This window comes from Pelophylax lessonae (assembly GCF_965119305.1).
Source record: "Pelophylax lessonae genome assembly, chromosome: 9".
NCBI classification, from domain to species: Eukaryota; Metazoa; Chordata; class Amphibia; order Anura; family Ranidae; genus Pelophylax; species Pelophylax lessonae.
Window position 1 is genome coordinate 80431246 of NC_138776.1, and position 23204 is coordinate 80454449.

General features: G+C 41.0%; 1 protein-coding gene across 1 annotated transcript in view; it reads right to left on the reverse strand.

Annotated features, from left to right (window-relative positions):
* Positions 1–23204, reverse strand: part of LOC309563618 (alpha-2-macroglobulin-like) — a 215610-nt gene that overhangs the window by 119797 nt on the left and 72609 nt on the right. The window contains exons 12-13 of the mRNA XM_082268122.1: positions 20740–20970; positions 318–384 (exon numbers count right to left, since the gene is read on the reverse strand). Of these exons, the coding sequence (XP_082124248.1) occupies positions 318–384; positions 20740–20970 (298 nt within the window). The remainder of the gene's footprint in view (positions 1–317; positions 385–20739; positions 20971–23204) is intronic.

Sequence of the window (23204 nt, forward strand, 5' to 3'; positions counted from 1 at the left end):
AAGAGGCTGTATGGCCCCAATGAAGACATTATCTCACTGGATAAGGGACAAATGAGTATAAAGCTTGGAGGGGGGCCGCAGATGGGAGCAAACTACAAAATAAGTGTACTAAAGGTCCTTGAATCAGAATGTAAGGTCCACTTATTAACTAGTGATTCCCCCCTTAAGTAGAAAAACACCTGTAGATAAAACTTTAAGAATATACTTTCCTTACACCATACGTGCTGATTTCCAAAGATGAAATACAGTGATTTTTCAAGGGGGCAGGACACGTTTTAATAAGCTCAAGATAAGATACAAGCATGCACTTATCTTACCTTCATTTTTATTTCCAGTGCTAATTTCTAAAGATCCATAATCTTGAACAGAGCCTTTAAAAGTCACCTTTTAAAATAATAAAAAAAAAAAAAGTTTTGTAATTAAAGCAGTATTAAACTCAAAACCAATAATGTAATATGTTGCAGGTTAACAATCATTAGATGTGATGCACAGTGAAGCTACATGAAAATAAGTGTTCTTTACTATTAGAGCTATGAAGTTGTGGAATAGCCTTCGTTTGGATCAGGTTCTAACAGATACAGCAGTTTTAGGAAAGATTGGAAAATTTCTTACAACAGTGCTTCTCAATGCTGTTCTCAGTTCCCATCCAACAGTGTACATTTTAAGGTAATCTCATATACTGTACTGTATGCGCAGGTGAAATAATTATTGTCTTAGCATGGAGTAATGGTTTGGCAAACAATGTCCAAACAGAAAACAATAAAAATAGCTGCCTTGAGTTTTTTTTTTTTTTTATTTCAAAGTGGAGCCAGATGTAAGCTGCAGTTATTCCACACTAGGTGTTCTAGTTATAACAGTTCTCTGGGCGTGTGCGGCCAACAAAAAGGGTCGTCTGTTAACCTATTTCCAGGTACAAATGACAAACGTGTAAAACACTACCAGCAGTATGCAAAATGTTTTTGTTGTTTGTGCGTGGAACTTGATGAATGAAGTTTTACAATGAAATGTTTTTGTATTCTGAAGATTTATATCGCCAATGTTTACATTTGAGGTCTATTGTAACACACACACACACACACATATATATATATATATATATATATATATATATATATATATATATATATATATATATACACACACACACACAGTATCTCATAAAAGTGAGTACACCCCTCACATTTTTGTAAATATTTTATTATATCTTTTCATGTGACAACACTGAAGAAGTGACACTTTGCTACAATGTAAAGTAATGAGTGTACAGCTTGTATAACAGTGTAAGTTAGCTGTCCTCTCAAAATAACTTGACACACAGCCATTAATGTCTAAACTGCTGGCAACAAAAGTAAGTACACCTCTAAGTGAAAATGTCCAAATTGCGCCCAAAGTGTCAATATTTTGTGTGGCCACCATTATTTTCCAGCATTGCCTTAACCCTCTTGGGCATGGAGTTTACCAGAGCTTTACAAGTTGCCTCTGGAGTCCTCTTCCACTCCTCCATGATGACATCACGGAGCTGGTGGATGTTAGAGACCTTGCGCTCCTCCACCTTTCATTTGAGGATGCCCCACAGATGTTTAATAGGGTTTAGATCTGGAGACATGTTTGGCCAGTCCATCATCTTTACCCTCAGCTTCTTTAGCAAGGCAGTGGTAGTCTTGGAGGTGTGTTTGGGGTCGTTATCAGGTTGGAATACTGCCCTGCGACCCAGTCTCTGCTTCAGTATGTCACAGTACATGCTGGCATTCATGGATCCCTCCATGAACTGTAGCCCCCTATTACCGGCAGCACTCATGCAGCCTCAGACCATGACACTCCTACCACCATGCTTGACTGTAGGCAAGACACACTTGTCTTTGTACTCCTCAGCTGGTTGCAACCACACACGTTTGACACCAGCTGAACCAAAAACATTTATCTTGGTCTCATCAGACCACAGGACATGGTTCCAGTAGTCCATGTCCTTAGTCTGCTTGTCTTTAGCAAACTGTTTGCGGGCTTTCTTGTGCATCATCTTTAGAAGAGGCTACCTTCTGGGACTACAGCAATGCAGACCAATTTGATTTATTGTGCGGCGTATGGTCTGAGCACTGACAGGCTGACCCCACCACCCTTTCAACCTCTGCAGCAATGCTGGCAGTACTCATACGTCTTTTTTCCAAGGACAACCTCTGGGTATGACGCTGAACACATGCACTCAACTGCTTTGGTCAACTATGGCGAGGCCTGTTCTGAGTGGAACCTATCCTGTTGAACCGCTGTATGGTGTTGGCCACTGTGCTGCAGCTCAGTTTCAGGGTCTTGGCAATCTTCCTTATAGCCTAGGCCATCTTTATGTAGAGAAACAATTCTTTTTTTCAGATCCTCAGAGAGTTCTTTGCCATAAGGTGCCATGTTAAACTTCCAGTGACCAGTATGAGAGAGTGAGAGTGATAACACCAAATTTAACACACCTACTCCCATTCACACCTGAGACCTTGTAACACTAATAAGTGTGAAAATGGCTAATTGGGCCCAATTTTGACATTTTCACTTAGGGGTGTTCTCACTTTTGTTGCCAGCGATGTAGACATTAATGACTGTGTGCTGAGTTATTTTGAGGGGAAAGCAAGTTTACACTGTTATACAAGCTGTTCATTCACTACTTTACATTGTAGCAAAGTGTCATTTTTTTAGTGTTATCACATGAAAAGATATGATAAAATATTTACAAATATGTGAGGGATGTTCTCAGGTTGTGAGATACTGTATCTACAGCTCATTGTACAGTGTTTCTCAACTCCGGTCCTCAGGGCACACTAACAGGCCAGATTTTAAGTATTACCTTGAGGAGATGCAGACTAGAATACTGCAATCACTGAGCAGCAATTTATATCACCTGTGATGTATTTCAGTTTTCTTGCAAACCTGGCCTGTCAGTGTGCCCTGAGGACCGGAGTTGAGAAACACTGTCATAGTACATTAGTATGATCTAGTTTGTAGGTTGGTTTCAGTCCTGTGCTGAAGTGCATTACTGTACATTTTATCTCTTTTCTGCAATGATATCTTCTGAAAAGGCACACCAATTTTCAATGTCTTCTCAAATCTTGGTTAATGAGTATCTATATTCAAAGCCTTATAAAAAGTGTCTCACTTTGGCTTTTCCGGTATAAACCAGAGAAATCCGCTCCAACTGATTGCTCCTACTTTCTTACTTTTGCTGCTTGCAATGAATTACCGTGGTAACAAGCCGCGTTGAAAAAAAAAAAAAAGGTCCCCCAGTAGGCTCATGTCAAATTGTCCAAACAGCTAAACAACCCAAGCGCTCACTCTATTGGGAATTGTAGGCCTGCTGCTCTCCTCAGATGGGGAAACTCCAAAGACTAAAAACACAAAAGAAAGGAGGTGCAAACACCTAGTGCATTACCCTTCAACACAGAGCTCCGAGGAAGGGAGCGTGTCTCCCAAAACGCATCAGGCATCCTAGCACAAGGACATGTCCTTTTCCACATTGAGGTGGACTTGTTTTATGCAATTTTACTCTTTATGTTTGTGAGTATGTTTTTGGTATTACAAATGCATTTACAGAAGGTGTTGAAGAGTAATGCACTAGGTGTTTGCACCTCCTTTCTTTTGTGTTTTCATGCCAAATACTGCATACTAGTACATTATGACAGACTTACCTAAAAAAGGATCCCTCCAGTGGCATGCCATCCCTGCTACTAGAGAATTCATCTTCACCTGGTCTTCCTTCTGGATTCACAAGCTTCGGCTATTTGAAATAGCCAAGCTGCGATAAAATCACTCCCACGCATATGTGAGAGTCGCTGCCACGGCACAGCTCTCTCAATGGGCGGCAAGCTGTTCCTAGCTGCTACACATGTAAATACCTCCTATGTGGTGCTTGTTAAGATATTTACTGTACCTACAGGTAAGCCTTTTTGTTATCTTACCTGTGGGGACAAAGCAACAACAAAGGGAGTTTACTACCACTTTAAGATTTATAGATATGACATTTAAAGAATGGGACATGAACAGCATTACTTCAATAAGACATCAAAATACTCACAAACTGTTACTATCTAACTTGGAAGCAGCTGAAAAATGTCTGTTATTTTAAAAAAAAATAAGTGTGCCTTCCTTCAAACAAAATAGTTAACTAAACAATCAATTAAAATGATCACTCAACAACTGGCATGATTCACTAGATACATTTCTACTTAAACTAAACTCTGAAACAGAATCGTCTTCAAAATATTATTTGTTCTTAGGGATACCATTGATTACACAGCTCACACATATGTCCAAATGGTTTCAATTTTATCATCCTAAACCATACCTTCCTTTATAATACATATCAATATTTTTGAAAAATATTCCACCATATAGGCTTTTGCATCTTTTTTTTTTTAAAACTTCGGTTTTAGTCAGAATTTTTGAGTTACAAAATGTCAAAAAGAACAGAGCAGTATTCAAATAGGCATATGGGTGCGTACATGAGAGAGAAAAAGAGAAATACAAGTCTAGTATGATTCATTTGAAAACTATCATAGTGGAATGGTATGTTGTGCTTATTAACCAAAGGTTGAGCAACAAATAAGAACAAGATAGTGGTAGTAGGGTTAGGACTGCCTTCCAAAGACTACTCTCTGAGATCACAGGTTCTTGAACGAGTACTGAGCCTTGTGCTGTTTATCTATCCTAAAATTGTACTTATGGAGTCTCTGATCCACGGGGACCAAAGGGTTTAGAATTCAGATGTTGTGAGTTGAGCCTTAGCAAACATGTGCTCTAATATCAGGTGTTACCATTGGTAGTCGGAAACATTCCTATAACATTCCGACATCCAGACTCTAGCAGATGGGGTGCAATATAAACTTAAAATGGCTGATATTTCTGGAGGACCACTCTCAGATACCCCAATACACTCTGTCAAAAGCCTTCTCTGCATCTAAAAATAAAAGCAGAGCATGCATCCTGTGATGTTCCCCCCCACTGTATAGGATCGATAAATCTTCTGGTATCAGGCTTGTCGGTTAGGTATGAAACCGACTTGATCGAGTACCTAGAAGTTTTGCATAGAGATTCATGTCTGTATTCAAAAGGGAGATAGGTCGGTAGTTGGCAGGTTCATTTGGTGGCTTACCTGGCTTAGGAATGGTGATTATAAGGTCCTCTAAAGATTCCCTAAGAATCTATCCCGTAGATGCAAAGCAGTTGAAAAATTTACACAGATGTGGGGCAAGTAGATAGGGAAATATTTTATAATATCCGTTGCCAAGGATCTCTTCTTCTGAGAATGGACGGGATAGTCCTTCAAGCTCAGCAGGAGTAATTGTAGGGAGGTAAATAGCCTCTAGCAATTGCTAAATTTCTTCTGTGTGGGGGGCAGGGTCTACAGGGGGTGCATGTAGATTATATAGTTTGGAGTCAAATTTGCTAAAACAGTGTTATCAGTTATCCTTGTGGTTACTAACGATTTGTCCATGGGACATTTGCATATCTGCTATTCTGGAAAGTGCGGCTTTATGTTTAGGCTGTTTGGCCAACTCAGCCCCAGGTTTATTAGCATAAGCATACCCATTGAGGCGGAGTCATTCAATGTGAAGGTCAAAGCCTTTTTGCCAATGTACCCTGATGGTCATTGGTGTTAGACTTCTTGTTCTGATCAACTGTCCTGATTTTATCAAGTAGTCTGGAAGTGGTCTCGGCTCGTAATCTTTTCTCATGGATACCAATTTTGATAAAGAAGCCCCTCATATAGCATTTGTGAGTGTTCCATAGCCCAGTGTCATCTAGGACAGAGTCTGTGTTCATTTGAAAATAAGTCATAATCTCGGATTTGATCTGTTCTTGGTATCGTGGATGATTCAAGACGGAGGTATTTAAGTGCCAACGAGTAGTGGGTTTCAGAGCTGGATTAGTAGATAAGGTAATGGTCACTTGGGTGTGGTTTGACCATGTAATAATGCCAATGTTGGTGGCAGATATGGACTGTAGAGTGGATTTGTAGGAAGAATATATCAATCCTGGAATAAGACTTTTGTGCATTTGAAAAAAGGTGTAGTCCTTCTCTGAGCCATGCAGACAGACACCGCCAAGGATCATATAGTTCTTCAGATTGAGAAATAGAGGCTAGGGCAGTGGGTCGTTTTCAGCTTGTGCTAGAGGAGTCTAGTTTGGGGTCAACTATGTCATTAAATTCTCTGCAGATCAGTATGCAGTCTTTGGGAAAGTAGTGTAGTTTCACTAGGATAGATCTGTAGAACTGCTTTTGATGAGTATTGGGGGCATATGCTGACAGCATTAGCATCTGACAGTGTCTAATACTGCTGTCAGAATCCAATGTCCCAGCAGGGAGATTCCTCCATACTACATTATTCATATGAGGAAAGAGCTGATTTACTAATTTATTGAGCTTATCATGCCAACCATTAGAATGGAAGGCATGAGAAACTGGCCCACAAGTGTGCGAACGGCGCACTGCATTAGCTTCCCCAAATACACTCCGAGCACCAGAATAGCACCCCCAAGAAAAATCACTTGGCGTTGCCCATGAGTGGTTATAGCACTTTTTTTTTTTAGAAATTTTCATTCAAGATTGATCTGATATGTGCTCATCAATTACAAAATTACTTTAGAGGTTTTACCTATAACCATACTACTTGGATGATTGGTTTGCATATCGCAAGAGGACTCTCAGCTGACCTTTAAAGGCCCTGGCTGGGTATTTAGCTAAAAGTGAGATTGGCCTTCTGTGATAGGAGGTCTGAATGAGCTGGTAAGCAGGCATTCCATCTATTTTGAAGGTGGTTCTGCATAGGGTTGAGCGAACACGGACTGTATTGTTCGGGATCGTACCGGACTTTTGAGTGTTCGGTACCTGGACACGGACCCGAACATTTTACTGTATATTCGGGATACAGTCCGTTGTTCGGTAATTTTATTTCATGTTTTGGCACGGTTTTAATGTTTTGGCGTGGTTTTAATGGCGCGGTTTCAACAGCTGCAGGGCAGCCAATCAACAAGCGTTTAACTAGTGTGCCCTTAGAAGCCATCATAGCCATGCCTACTAATGGCATGGCTGTGATTGGCCAGTGCAGCATGTGACCCAGCCCCTATATAAGCTGGAGTCATGTAGTGTAACGCTCCGGCGTTTGTTTAGTGGAATGGATTTGCAGCTGCAGAATTTCCACTCAGTAGTCGTGTAGAGATGTGTTGAATTACCATATCCAACTCTCCAGACTCATCATTGTGGCCCAGCCTGCCTCACCATGCAAATATACAGACACTCAGATAAGATGTTCCTGGAGTGATAGGTTGTATACGATAGTATAGAGGTGATGTGCTGAAAGGACAGGCGTGAGTAGTGATAGCAATGATAGGCACTCAATAGTAATGTTCTGGAGTGTTAGCAGATGGTAATAGATAGTATGCAGATAGGTTAGCAATCATGTACAATAACAGGTGGTAGGGGACAGCAGATGAAGTGTACAGGAATTGCCAACTCAGTGCAAGGATATAGATGGTAGTAGACTCAAGAGCTAGCAATCTATGTGACAGTGCAGATGATAGAAATAGTAATGCATAGATAGCAACAGTCTTTAGTATGCAAGAGTAGATAGTGTAAGTTGATAGGAAGGAATCCCCTGTGGGGTACTTATCACTAGTTGGATTAGAGAGATGAGGGGTCCGGTAATGAGATAACGATCAGGTAGCGAGATACAGGATCAGTAGCGAGATACAGGAAATAGCTGGTGGCTTCGGCAGCGTCAGACAAGACTGTGTAACAAGCGGTTTGCACAAACATCTTGTGAGTGAAAGCCGGAGATTGAAATAGCCGCTCAGAGCGGCGCCTAGTGATGACGTCATGAAAGTTAAAGGGACAGTAGCTATATGCGGAAGAAATGGGCTGGAAGGGTACCGAAGGTACCAGAATCTTACAGTACCCCCCCCTTAAGGCCGGCTCCGGAAGGCCCATAGCACTGGTCTCTCCGGGTATTTGGAGTGGAACCTTCGTATAAGCCTGGGAGCGGGAACGTCAGAAGTATCCAACCAGGTGTCGTCTTGGGGTCCATAGTTTTTCCATCTTATGAGATATTGGAGTTTCCCTCTGTGGATACGAGAATCCAAAATCTCCTTAATCTCAAATTCTTCTCCGCCCTCAACTTGTACTGGAGGTGGAGGCGGGATGGTAGGTCTTATTCCTTGGTTGGGAACGTGGTTTCAGTAGCGACACGTGAAAGATGGGGTGTATTTTAAGATCTGCCGGTAAGGTGAGTTGAACTGCAGCTCTCCCAATGAGCTTCTCAATTGGGAAAGGTCCTAGAAACAAAGGCCCAAGCTTTTTGCTGGGGATCTTTAACCTTAAGTTTTTCGTAGATAGCCAAACGAGATCCCCAATAGCATATTGAGGAGAAGGTCTTCTACGGAGGTCGTAGTACCTTTTTTGTTGGCTATGACCATGTGAGATGGTGGTGTTAAGTAAACCCAGAGAGTCTTTTATTTGGGTAAGATAGTCAGAGGCTACTGGGTTACTTGATGGCAGGATGCGTGGTGGAAGAAGTGTGGGATGAAACCCATAGTTTAGGTAGAATGGACTTTGCTTAGTAGTACTGTGGGTTGCGTTATTGTAAGCAAATTCTGCCAGAGGGAGGAGGTCCACCCAATCATCCTGTAGGTATGAGGTGTAGCAACGCAAATATTGTTCAATGCACTGGTTGACTCTTTCAGTTTGTCCATTGGTCTGAGGGTGGTAGGGAGAAGTAAGTTTTCGCTCAATTCGTAGTATATGACATAGAGCTTGCCAAAACTTGGAGATGAACTGTGAACCTCGGTCAGATAAAAGAGTCTTTGGAATTCCATGTAGCTTGAACACATGTTTCACTAATAATTCCGCTGTTTGCTTAGATGAAGGTAGTCTGCGAATAGAAATGAAATGTGCCATCTTTGTCAGATGGTCCACTGACACTAGAATGGTAGTAAATCCTTTGGAAGGTGGTAATTCTACTATAAAGTCTAAAGACACAACTTCCCATAGAACTTTGGGTATTGGTAGACTGCAAAGTAGACCAGATGGTTTTGTAGTGTCAATTTTGGACCTTGCACAGATGTCACATGATGAAACAAATTTTTGTACAGACGTCTTCATATCAGGCCACCAAAATTGCCTGGTGAGCAAATTGAATGTCTTAGTCATACCCATATGTCCTGCCATAGGTACGTCATGTGATAATTCCAAGATCTTGGTACGCATACCAGGAGGTATGTAGAGTTTGTCGTTAAAGTAGAGGAAGCCTTCTGCATCAGCACTTAGTTGTGGTGGTGGTGAATCCAGTCCTATACTGTGCAGAATCTCTTCCTTCAAGGAACGAACAACACCAATAATACGGTCATGGGGTATTATAGGAAGTGAAGGGATTTCGGCGCAGTTATCTTCGGTTAGCCGTGATAGCGCATCCGCTTTTTTGTTTTTGTCTGCAGGCGTGTAGGTCACTAGGAAGTTGAATCTTAGGAAGAATAATGACCAACGTACCTGCCGGTGGGAAAGAGTCTTGTTGATCTGAAGGTATTGGAGATTCTTATGATCTGTATATATGAGTATTGGCAATCGAGTACCTTCAAGTAAATGTCGCCAATTTTCTAGTGCCAGTTTTATGGCAAGCAACTCTTTTTCACCCACTGGGTAATTCACCTCTGGGCTACTTAGTGATTTAGAGAAAAAGGCAACTGGGTGGAGTGGTGAAGTATTCGTTGGTCGTTGGGAAAGAACTGCTCCTACAGCCATATTTGACGCATCTACCTCCAGGATGTATTGGAGGGATGGGTCTGGATGGCGTAGTATGGGAGCAGAAATGAAGCTTGATTTTAACAAGCGGAAAGCTTTATTTGCTTCTTCAGACCATTTGAATGGTTTCTTTACACTTGTAAGTTGTGTGAGCGGTCTCACAATAGAAGAGAAGTTCTTGATGAACTTCCTATAGAAGTTTGAAAATCCAAGGAATCGTTGTAATGCCTTACGAGTTGTTGGTACAGGCCAATCCAGTATACACGATATCTTGCTCATATCCATCTTGATACCGTTCTTAGATATGATGTATCCTAGGAATAGTACTTCTTCCTTATGAAATAGGCATTTTTTCAATTTTACATTTAAATTGTGTGCGAGTAATCTGGATAGCACAAGTCTTACATGTCTTACATGTTCGGACAAGGACTGAGAATAAATGAGTATATCATCCAGATATGCCACAACACAAACATCAAGTAAGTCTCTGAAGATGTAATTTATGAATCGCTGAAATGCTGCGGGAGCATTACACAACCCAAAAGGCATCACTAGATATTCGAATAATCCATATCTGGTTCTGAATGCCGTCTTCCACTCATCCCCATTACGGATTCGGATGAGGTTGTATGCCCCTTTTAGGTCCAATTTTGAAAAGTAGGTAGCTCCGCGCACTTGTTCAATGAGTTCGGGAATGAGAGGTAAAGGATAGCGATCCTTTATCGTAATGGTATTTAATTGCCTATAGTCAATAATAGGCCTGAGACTTAAATCCTTATTGCGGACAAAGAAAAGTCCTGCAGCTGTGGAAGAAGTAGAGGGTCTAATAAACCCTTTCACTAAATTCTCATCCAAGTATTCCTTGAGATGAGAAAGTTCATCCTGAGAAAGAGGATAAACATGACCGAAGGGTAGTTTACTATTAGGGAGTAGATCAATAGAACAATCGTAGTCCCTATGGGGAGGCAATGCTTGAGCATTTTTCTCAAGGAAGACTTCAGATAGATCCTGATAGCATGATGGTGGTGTAATTTCAACCGACACCATGGACAGGATTTTTTTTATGAGATTGGAGGTTACACGTGGTCTCGCAGTAGTGAGAGGGGAAGGTTAGAGTCCGTGTTTTCCAGTCAATGATTGGTTGATGTATGTGTAACCAAGGAAGTCCCAAAATAATGGGAAAATGTGGTGAAGGTAATACATCAAAAGTGGTGGTCTCAGCATGAGACTCGTTAGCAGTAGCAAGGAGTGCTTGTGTCTGATTGGTAATTGGACCAGAAGATAACGGAATACCGTTAATAAAACTAACAGAGACAGGTTTAGATTTTGAAATAATAGGTATTTTATTTAAAGTAACAAAACTAGTGTCAATGTAGTTCCCACAAGATCCTGTGTCGATCATAGCCTTGGTGGTGATCCTATTGTGGTCCCACTGTAAGGTCAAATGAATAAAAAGATAGGGATTAGAAAAAGAAGTCGTTAATCCTCCCAGCAAGACATGTGAACACTCACCCTCTTGTTTGCGGACAAGGGGACAGACGCTTATCAAATGATCCGGGGAGGCGCAGTACATGCAGAGATTTTCAGATCTTCTCCTGGCTCGTTCAGTAGACGATAATGGTGGGCGTATTGTTCCTACCTCCATAGGAGTAGGGTCAACGGGCGAAACCCGAGAAGGATTGGATAATGGTACTCCCATTTTCTCAGCCTTTCTTTCTCGCAGTCGCCTGTCAATATTGATGCTGAGTTGTATTAAGGCATCCAAAGTGCCAGGTAAATCCGCTCGGGCGAGCTCGTCTTTAACGGCTTCTGATAACCCGAGTCTGAACTGGGTTCGCAAAGATGCACCATTCCACCCTGAATCAAGGGTCCATCTTTTGAACTCTGCTACGAAGTCTTCAACAGGTCTCCTTCCTTGTTTTAAAGCCCTCAATTGGCTATCAGCAGTACTCTGCCTATTTGGGTCTTCATATAAGCTAGCGAGTTCTGCTAAGAATAAAGGATAGGAGTTAAGAAGAGGGTCATTTTTCTCAAAGAGAGAGTCTGCCCAAGCCCGTGGATCACCCGACAAGTATGAGATAGTGGTGCAGACTTTAATTTGGTCTGTAGTGTAAGTACGAGGTTTTAAATTAAAAAGCAATTGACATGCGTTTTTAAATTCACGAAATTTTTTCCGATCACCTGTAAACACTAGAGGAGGGTTTATTTTGGGCTCACGAGGTTGAGCAGCAGTGAGCTGTGAAACACGGGCTATCTGCTGTCTCAAAGTCTGATTTTCATTTTTCACTTCAGCAAGGGAAAGGATTAATGCATCTACCTTTTGTGTTAGTTGTATCACATGAGTGGCTAATTCTGCTGAATCCATTTTTTTTTCTAGGTTCGTGCAATCTGTAACGCTCCGGCGTTTGTTTAGTGGAATGGATTTGCAGCTGCAGAATTTCCACTCAGTAGTCGTGTAGAGATGTGTTGAATTACCATATCCAACTCTCCAGACTCATCATTGTGGCCCAGCCTGCCTCACCATGCAAATATACAGACACTCAGATAAGATGTTCCTGGAGTGATAGGTTGTATACGATAGTATAGAGGTGATGTGCTGAAAGGACAGGCGTGAGTAGTGATAGCAATGATAGGCACTCAATAGTAATGTTCTGGAGTGTTAGCAGATGGTAATAGATAGTATGCAGATAGGTTAGCAATCATGTACAATAACAGGTGGTAGGGGACAGCAGATGAAGTGTACAGGAATTGCCAACTCAGTGCAAGGATATAGATGGTAGTAGACTCAAGAGCTAGCAATCTATGTGACAGTGCAGATGATAGAAATAGTAATGCATAGATAGCAACAGTCTTTAGTATGCAAGAGTAGATAGTGTAAGTTGATAGGAAGGAATCCCCTGTGGGGTACTTATCACTAGTTGGTTTAGAGAGATGAGGGGTCCGGTAATGAGATAACGATCAGGTAGCGAGATACAGGATCAGTAGCGAGATACAGGAAATAGCTGGTGGCTTCGGCAGCGTCAGACAAGACTGTGTAACAAGCGGTTTGCACGAACACCTTGTGAGTAAAAGCCGGCGATTGAAATAGCCGCTCAGAGCGGCGCCTAGTGATGACGTCATGAAAGTTAAAGGGACAGTAGCTATATGCGGAAGAAATGGGCTGGAAGGGTACCGAAGGTACCAGAATCTTACACGTAGCGCCGCACGTCACTCTGCTCTAACTATTGTAGGGTCAGGTTCCTGCTGCTGCTGATATGAGGGAGAGATAGGAGATTATTGTAGGGGCAGGCTGAAGATTGCTTTCAGGGAAAGAATAGGAGAATCTTCTTTAATCAGACAGCGATGTACATCAATTTTATTGTGTGGGGATACAGTGCACAATCTTTTTGCCCTGACCTGAGCCCAGTGTGGAGGAGGGAGAAAAAAAAAACTTTTATCAGTCTGTTAGGTGGGCGGCGTGCGGCGTGTAGCGGCCATGTAATGCAAGTTCAGTACATACGTGTCCTCCTAATCTGGATTTTAAAAAAAACAAAAATGTTTTTTCCTTCATATTTTACTGTGACATACAGTGTTTAGACACTGCTTTTCCAATCTGCTATTTAAAAATCACCAATTTAAGGGGAAAATAATAAATTTTCAGTTTTTAGGGAAAAATCATTATTTTTCAGTTTTTCATTCAATAGCAGAATAGAACAACAACAGTATCCATCCTGTTAGGTGGGTGGCGTGCGGCGTGTAGCGGCCATGTAATGCAAGCTCACTGCATATGTGTCTGCCTCTGTATTTAAATCTTCATATTTTACTGTGACATACAGTGTTTAGACTCTGCTGTTCTAATCTGCTATTCAAAAATCACCAATTAAAGGGAAAAATACAACATTTTCATTCATACGTTACTGTGAGATACACCCTTTGGATACTGTTGTTCTATTCCGCTATTCAATAAACACCCATTTAGGGGGAAAAATTGCTGCCTAGTCTGCATATTTTACTGTGAGATACACCCGTTGGATACTGTTGTTCTATTCCGCTATTTAATAAACACCCATTTAGGGAAAAAATATTAAATTGTGGCCTAATCTGTATCTGTACGTGTGAGATACGCCCGTTGTATACCGTTGTTCTATTCCGCTATTCAATAAACACCCATTTAGGGAAAAAAAAAAAATTACGGCCTAGTCTGTATCTGTACGTGTGAGATACACCCTTTTAGATACTGTTGTTCTATTCTGCTATTCAATAAACACCCATGTAGGGGAAAGAAAGATATTAAATTGCAGCTTAGTCTGTATCTGTACGTGTGAGATACACTCTTTGGATACTGTTGTTCTATTCTGCTATTCAATAAACACCCATTTAGGGGAAAGAAAGATTTTAAATTGCGGCTTAGTCTGTATCTATTTGTGTGAGATACACCCTTTGGATACTGTTGTTCTATTCTACTATTCAATAAACACCCATTTGGGGGAAAATTAATAACTTTGCAGCGTTTGCTGATTATGTTACTGTGAGATACACCCTTTAAATTTGTTTGGCGCATCTCCTTCCACCACCAAGGTTTGCAGGGCGCTTCAGTTTGCCTCCTGTTGCTAACTCCTCCTACTCTGCTTCCTCATCGTCATCCTCTACCGCCTCCGCATCCGGAGCAGTGATCATTTCCAAGGCTTTCAGGGCAGTCATTGACAAGTGGCTCTGAGGGTGGGTTCCTGCACCCACAAACGACAGGTACACAATTGTCCAGCAAGGGCACAGTTCTGGAGGATGACGAGGTGGAGGATGAGGAGGAGATGGAGGAGGAGGAACCATGTTCACAGCAGGGTGGCACCCAGAAAACTGATAACAACAGATACTACACTTGATCTTAGCCAAAAGGGCGAGAAGCATTACCACCCGACAGCGGGGGCACAGTGGAAGCACAAGGCGAAGGCAGAGGAGGAGGTCGCCAACACAGCCAGGGCACCGTCAGCACCTCATAAGGCAGGGTTAGCATGTATGAAATGTGGAAAAGCTTTTTCCGCACGCCACAACAACCAGGACCACCAGCTGTTTTTTAAGCCCGTGGTGTGTGAACACACTCAGACTATCACCCGGTGGGTGCATAAAAAGTGGAAACACACTAAAAAGTGAAACATAAAAAGTGTGCAGGGTGTACACATGGTCCTTGACCCTGATCCCCTGGGGTGCAAGGCTCCTGACAGGGACTGAAGTACTTACACTGGCTAACCTGGCCGAAACCAGGCAGCCCCGTTCTTTAGGAGGTCTGCTGAAACAGACCACCCCAAGTACTAGGTGGGGCTCTCCCGAAGAGAGACCCCATGAGAGAGGGCTAACCAAGCCAGAAGGCCATATCCACCCCCTCCCAAGACTTTCAGGGACAGGCCCAAGGACCTACACCCTACTAATCACGCTGTGCAAAATAAAAGTGTACCGCCACAATAAAAAAACACAAAACGTGAGACACACAATACATAAAAGTGGGGAAAGGGATAGTGGACAATTGCTCGGTCGTGCGACGCTGTACCCTAACAAAATTGACGTCCTTTTTTTCCCACAAACAAATCTTTCTTTTGGTGGTATTTGATCACCTGCGCGATTTTTATTTTTTGCGCTATAAACAAAAAAAGGGCGACAATTTTGAAAAAAATTATATTTTTCAATTTTTTTATATGAAATTCTCAAAAAAAATGTAAAAATCATAATTTTTTAACATTTTAGGCCAATTTGTTTTCTGCTACATATTTTTGGTAAACAATTGCAATAAGCGTATTTTTATTGGTTTGCGCAAAAGTTATTGCGTTTAATAACCATGGGAAAGATTTATGTCATTTTTTTTTTTTTTTTTTTACTAGTAATGGCGGTGACATCGGGACATTTCTCTGTGATCACTTCAGGGAGAATGACAGACGGCTGTGTTTACATCAGCCGTCTGTCCCTCTCTCTCTGCTGCGGGAGATCGTCAGTGGCTGGCGGGCATCGGAGTCGCCGGTCACACGCGCTGGCTCCCCAGATAACGAGCGGGGGCGGGAGTGCGTTGCCGGTGGAGCGTGCTCGCCCCCTAGAGTCTCCTGAGTGAGCGACGTAGGGCTATGTCACTTTGCTCAGCAGCGGCTGGGTGCCACAGTAAATGTATGGTGGGCGGGGCTGAAATTGTTAATATAGCGCAACTCTGTTAAAGTGTTACAGTTGAAGAAAAAAAGTGTAAAAAAAAGTTACAAAAAAAACAAAATAAAAAAGCCAAAAATAGTTGTCGTTTGAGTTAATTTTCTGTTCTTACTCTGCTCTTCTACTTCTACACTTTCTACTTTTACTGTACTTGGTTACTGTTTTTCATTGGTAACCATTTTTTACTTTTGAGGTACCAATGTAATGTTTTAGGTTTACTTTTCCATGGTTAACCAGTTTGCATTTCAGGTACAAATAAAAACAGAAAATTATTCAGCGCTAGATCCCATAAGACTAAACAAAAAAGCAGCTGAACACTGGAAAAGGTCAAACCCAACAAACCTAAAAAATAGACAAAGAAAGTAGCAATAGTGCAGCGCTTTAAATATGATGACAATAAGGAAAAGGTGAGCGACATACACAGATGTAACAAGTGAATCATTCCACCACTTCGCCAGCTGACGAAGTCACACCAATTGATGTAACGCATACGGGGGGAGGCGTCTGACGTCACCAGCGGCCGCCCGATGTGAATGTCGTTGCCTTAAACATGCCTGCCTTGAGCACTGTGACAGTGCTTTGTTTGTAAGTGATTTTACTTGCTTTCCTAAATTAAAACTGTTATAAAACAGAGAGCGTTTCGATTTTCTTTACTCTCTTCTCGGATGAAATGCCCATATCAAGCCCATCTCAAGCTGATGTTTGTAACAAGAGGATTGGTGTCTGCAGTGGTATTGTATGGCGAAGTGACTCCTAGTGTTCGATTGCTGGAGGTGAGAGGCATTGATACTCTGTGGAGAAAGGAATAACTTGTTACAGCGGTGTTTGTCACTCACTTTTTCCTGCACTGAAGGCATAGAAAGGAGATGCCTTCAGTGCAGGAAAAAGTGAGTGATTTCTTCATCCACATAGATCGAGCCCACAGGCTGCATGAAATAAAAAACCTACAATATATGCCAAACAAGGACCAGCAATGTACTGGTATGTTGCTGGACTCTGAGTGGTTATACCAGGATGATGCCTGCAGATTTAGGTATCATCTTGGTATCTTCTTTTACAGCCAGCGGTCTGATTACATTACATGATTACATACTGATTACAATCCTAGAGGACAATTAGCCGCTAGACTGCTCTTACAAGCAGTAGGAGGGACCCCTCCCCCCCCCCCTCCCGCCGCCTTCTGCGTTTTTTTTTCTTGGGCTTTCCTGTCCCACTGGTTAACCCGAGAGTGCAGCCGGTGGTTCCATTATCTGACCATAGAGCTGATTGGAGACGAGAATGGCTCCAATCATCTCTATGGCCTAAGATACCGGAAACTACGAGCATTTCATGACTTTGTTTTCGCCAGAAATAAATAGTGCCATTTGGGAATTCGGGAAAGCATCTTATCACACCAATCTTGGTGTGGTCAGATGCTTTAAGGTCAGAGGAGAGATCTAGAGTCTAATAGACCCCAATTTTTAAAAAAAAGAGTACCTGTCACTACAGATTGCTATCGTAGGGGATATTTAAATTAACTGTGATAACAATAACAATGATTAAAAGAAAAAAAATTAAAGGGAAGGTGTCAAAATAACATAAAAAAGCCAAATAAATAAATAAAAAAAAAATTCAAACCCCCCTGTCCTCCTGTGCTTGCGCACAAAGGGGCAGGCAAGCGTTGGTTTAGTATCATATGTAAACTGCAATTGCAGCATGCATGTGAGGTATCGCCAGGAATGCCAGGTCGAGGGCAATAATTCTTGCAGTAGACCTCCTCTGTAAGTCTAAAGTGGTAACCTGTAAAGACTTTTAAAGGCTTTTTAAAATGTACGTAGTTTGTTACCGCTGCATGGGTGTGCGCAATTTTAAAGCATGTCATGTTTGGTATCTATGTACTCGGCATAAGATCATCTTTTAAATTTTACTAAACAATTTGGAAATATATAGTGTATTTGTGCATTAAATTTGAAAAAAAAATATTTTTTTGCAAAAATTGTGTTTGGAAAATCTGTGCGCAAATACCATATGACAAAAAAAATTGCAACATTCACCATTTTGTTCTGTAGGGCCTCTGCTTTAAAAATATATATAATGTTTGGGGTTTCAAATTAATTTTCTAGTAAAAAAGAAAATATTTTTTCATGTAAACAAAAGTCACAGAAAAGGCTTGGCTTTTAAGTTGGCTTTTAGGTGGGTGATGTGTGGCTAAGATTGAGCATAAAATGCCAGGACAGTTCAAACACCCCCCAAATGACCTCTTTTTGGAAAGTAGACACCCAAAGCTATGAGGCATATTGGGTCCATGGAGTATTTTATATTTTGCCCTAAGTTTCGGGAAGGTGACAATTTGTTTTTTTTTTTTACACAAAGTTGTCACTAAATGATATATTGATCACGCATGCCATGGGTATATGTAAAATGACACCCCAAAATACATTCTGCTGCTTCTCCTGAATACAGGGATACCACATGTGTGAGACTTTTTGGGAGCCTAGCTGTGTACAGGACCCCGAAAACCAATCACCACCTTCAGTTTTTCTAATGGCGTAAATTGCTTATTTTACTTCCTCACTACCTGTCACTGTTTCAGAGGCTCTGAAATTTCAAGATAGCTATATGTGCTATCTTGAAGTTTCAGGGCTTCCGAAACTGTGATAGGCGGTGAGGAAGTAAAATGTGCAATTTATGCCCTTAGAAAGCTTGAAGGCAGTGATTGGTTTTTGGGGTCTCGTACAAAGCTAGGCTCCCTAAAAGTCTCACACATGTGGTATCCCTGTACTCAGGAGAAACAGCAAAATGTATTTTGGGGTGTCATTCCACATATACCCATGGCATGTGTGAGCAATTTATCTTTTAGTGATAATTTTGTGTTTAAAAAAAAAAGTGTAATTTTCCCAAAACTTGTGGCAAAATATAAAATATTACATGGACTCACAAAGCCTCTCAGCAAATAGCTTGGAGTGTCTACTTTGCAAAATGGAGTCATTTGGGGGGGGGGGGGTTGTGCTATGTTGACATTTTAGGGCCTCCAAAACCTTGATAGGTAGTGAGAAAATGCAATGAGCAATTTACGCCCTTTGGAATTCTGAAGGTGGTGATTGGTTTCCAGGGTCCCGTACACAGATAGGCTCCCAAAAAGTCTCACACATGTGGTATCCCTGTACTCAGGAGAAGCAGCAGAATGTATTTTGGGGTGTAATTACACATATACCCATGGCCTGCGTAAGCAATATATCATTTCAATTACAACTTTTTGTAAACAAAAAATCTTTTTTTTGTCATTTTTCAAACACCTGAGATAAAAAAAAAATTAAATATTCAATAAGCTCAACATGCCTCTCAGGACATTCCTTAGGAAGTCTACTTTCCAAAAAGTGGTAATTTGGGGGGGTTTGTACTGCCCTGCCATTTTAGCACTTCAAGAAGTCAGATAGGCATTCAGAAAGTAAAAGCTGCGTAAATACCAGTATTAACACCATAGTTTGTAGACGCTATAACTTTTGCGCAAACCAATAAAAATAAGCTTATTGAGATTTTTTTTTGTCAAAGACATGTCGCTAAATACATTTTGGCCTAAATATATAACAAAAATTGAATATATTGGATCTTTTTTAAAAGACAAAGTAGAAAATGTCAATGTTTCACAAAATTTTCGCTCTTTTTTTATTAATATCGCAAAAAAATAAAAAGCGCAGAGGTGATTAAATACCACCAAAAGAAAGCTCTGTTTGTGGGAAAAAAAGGGAGTAAATTTGGTTTGTGTACAGCATTGCATGACCGCGCAATTTTCAGTTAAACTCACGCAGTGCCAAGTTGAAAAAAGTGGCCTGGTCAGGAAGGGGGTAAAAACTTCTGGGGCTGAAGTGGTTAATAAAACAAAGTTTGTTTGTTTTTTTTTGCTAAAGAAGTGTGAACAGTCTCCTGTTCGGTATGTTTTGACGCTACAAGAGTGAATACATTACAATACTCAAGTTATAGCTTGCATATAGAAATGAAAATAAGAAATAAAAAAGGAGACAAAGACTATGGAACCCCAAGAATGCACTCTATAATAAAAACATAAAACCACTTCTTTCTTTTGCATAATTGTGTCTGGACGGCAGATAATTATGTGATCAAAATATAGATATAAGAAATACAAAATAGACAATTAATCAATTAGAAAGTGGTCTCTTGTCAGTTTGGTTAACCTGCCACCCATAAGTGCTTTATGAGTGATTTTGGCTGCATCTTTACACTTAAAGAACAGAAAATACCTGAAAATTTGTGTTTAGTTGATAACCCTGCCTACTAGAAATAAAGTGAACAGACTATTAGCATTCATTTTGAAAAAGTCTAGACATAACATATTGATGTCAATACAGTAATCAGTGATGTATAATTCTGGTACGTGTGCAGTTTACAGGTGTGTTCATATACATGTACAGATCAGCCTCCTGATGCTGCCTGTCACCTTGTGACTTTCTATAAAGTTGAGGAGAGAAGAATAAAAGAAATTCTTCTCCTCACCGGCAGCAAGTTGCAGTGCCATTTTTTTCTTTTTTTTGTTTTATTGTCAAAGGCAATAGTGGGTGTACAGGAAGGAGAGATTGTAATATTCACTTCAACTATGGCAGTGACACAGAGCCTACAGAACTGCAAGGGCGGTCATTCTCTATCTGCTATGCATCCATAGAAAGAAGATGGGGTGGACTAATAAAAAATAAAAAAAACATGTGTACAGATCTTTTAGCATGTAAAACATTTCTTACATATGCAATTCATTTACGTTTATCTTTTTAACTGGAACCATTTTTATTGTTGGCAAAATGCAAAAATATTCTCACCAAATAATGAAGGTCAAAGTGGTCAACATCATTTTTCAGCTCTGTGTGATTAATAATATATTCCACCTGCACCTCCTGCTGCCCTTCACATGGGAGGACTTTGTCCAGGGAATGGAGTTTCAGGAAACTCTTATTACTGGAGTAGAAGGGTTTAAGATTTAGATTTGCTTCACCATAATCAGGGGATATGTCGCCATAAACATATGGTCGATTCTGCAGGTTTGTTCTCGCCTTGATAAGAAGACAAATATGACAAAAAATACATTTTGTTTAAAATCGCTTGTCACATTTTAAATAAAAATACATTACACTGGATTATTTAATTATAATAACATTTAAATATTAATATTAAACAATAATATTAAATGTAAATATTAATTTTATCACTGCATATAAAATGACAAAGAAGGTCAATAACTGTGGACTAAGGGCCCGCGACAACATGCTTTTTTTTGTGTCCCTCCCTATACAACTCAATATGAATGAAACAGGAACCTAATGCAGGTTGATGCAACCTAAAGGGAGGCCAAATGTGGGTCAAATGCACCTGTCAATGAGTTTTAAACAATCTCAGAAGAAAGTCAAACTGGTATCAAATGCAAATAGAATGCACTGGAAAGTAAGTTGTATTACCATATTGGAACATCCCAAAGCCAGATGAAACAGGCTTTTAGACAATTTTAGTAACCAATTGAGTGATACATCATGCCATATAACAGTGGCCAAGCAATGAAAGCCCAATGAGATACAGTATCTGACAAGAGTACACCCCCTACAATTACAATACAATTACAATTTTGTAAATATTTAATTATATCTTTTCATGTTACAACACTGAAGAAAAGACACTTTGCTACAATGCAAAGTAATGAGTGTACAGCTTGTACACTCATTAGCCATTAATGTCTAAACCGCTGGAAACAAAAGTGAGTACAACCCTAAGTGAAAATGTCCAAATTGGGCCCAAAGTGTCAATATTGTGTGTGGCCTTCATAATTTTCCAGCACTGCCTTAACCCTCTTGGGCATGGAATTTACCAGAGCTTCACAGGTTGCCACTGGACTCCTCTTCCACTCCTCTATGACAACATCACAGAGCTGGTGGATGTTAGAGACCTTGAGCTGTTTGAGGATGCCCCACAGATGCTCAATAGGGTTTAGCTCTGCAGACATGCTTGGCGAGTCCATCACCTTTACCCTCAGCAAGGCAGTGGTCATCTTGGAGGTGTGTTTGGAGTCGTTATTATGTTGGAATACTGCCCTATGGCCCAGTCTCCGAAAGGAGTTGGGAATCCTGCTCTGCTTCAGTATGTCACAGTACATGTTGGCATTCATGGTTCCCTCAATGAACTGTAGCTCCCCAGTTCCGGCAGCACTCATGCAGTCCCAGACCATGACACTCCCACCACCACGCCTGACTGTAGGCAAGACACACTTGTCTTTGTACTCCTCACCTGGTTGCCACCACACACGCTTGACACCTTCTGAGCCAAATAAGTTTATCTTGGTCTCATCAGACCACAGGACAGGGTTTCAATAATCCATGTCCTTAGTCTGCTTGTCTTCAGCAAACTGTTTGCGGGCTTTCTCGTGCATCATCTTTAGAAGAGGCTTCCTTCTGGGACAACAGCCATGCAAACCAATTTGATGCAGTGTGTGGCATATGGTCTAAGCACTGACAGGCTGACCCCCCAACCACCACCCCTTCAACACCTGCAGCAATGCTGGCAGCACTTATACGTATATTTTCCAAAGACAATCTTTGGATATGACGCTGAGCACATGCACTCAACTCCTTTGGTCGACCATGGTGAGGCCTGTTCTGAGTGGAACCTGTCCTGTTAAACCGCTGTATGGTCTTTGCCACCGTGCTGCAGCTCAGTTTCAGGGTCTTGGCAATCTTCTTATAGCCTAGGCCTTCTTTATGTAGTGCAACAATTCTTTTTTTCAGATCCTTGCCATGAGGTGCCATGTTGAATTTCCAATGACCAGTATGAGAGAGTGAGAGTGATAACACCATATTTAACACAGCTGCTCCCCATTCACACCTGAGACCTTGTAACACTAACGAGTCACATGACACAGGGGAGGGAAATGGCTAATTGGGCCTGATTTGGACATTTTCACTTAGGGGTGTACTCACTTTTGTTGCTAGCAGTTTAGACATTAATGGCTGTGTGTTGAGTTATTTTGAGGGGAGAGCAAATTTACACTGTAAAACAAGCTGTACATTCGCTACTTTGCATTGCAGCAAAGTGTAATTTCTATAGTGTTGTCGCATGAAAAGATAGAATATATTATTTACAAAAATGTGAGGAGTGTACTCTTTAGCTGGGCTAAACTATGGTCCTCTGCATATCTGATTTTTTTCAGATAGCAAAAATTCTCCAATTTGCAAATTATCATGTTATACAACTGAGGTCCCATTATGTGTAAAACTGGAAGTCAATGCTTGCTATGGTCATA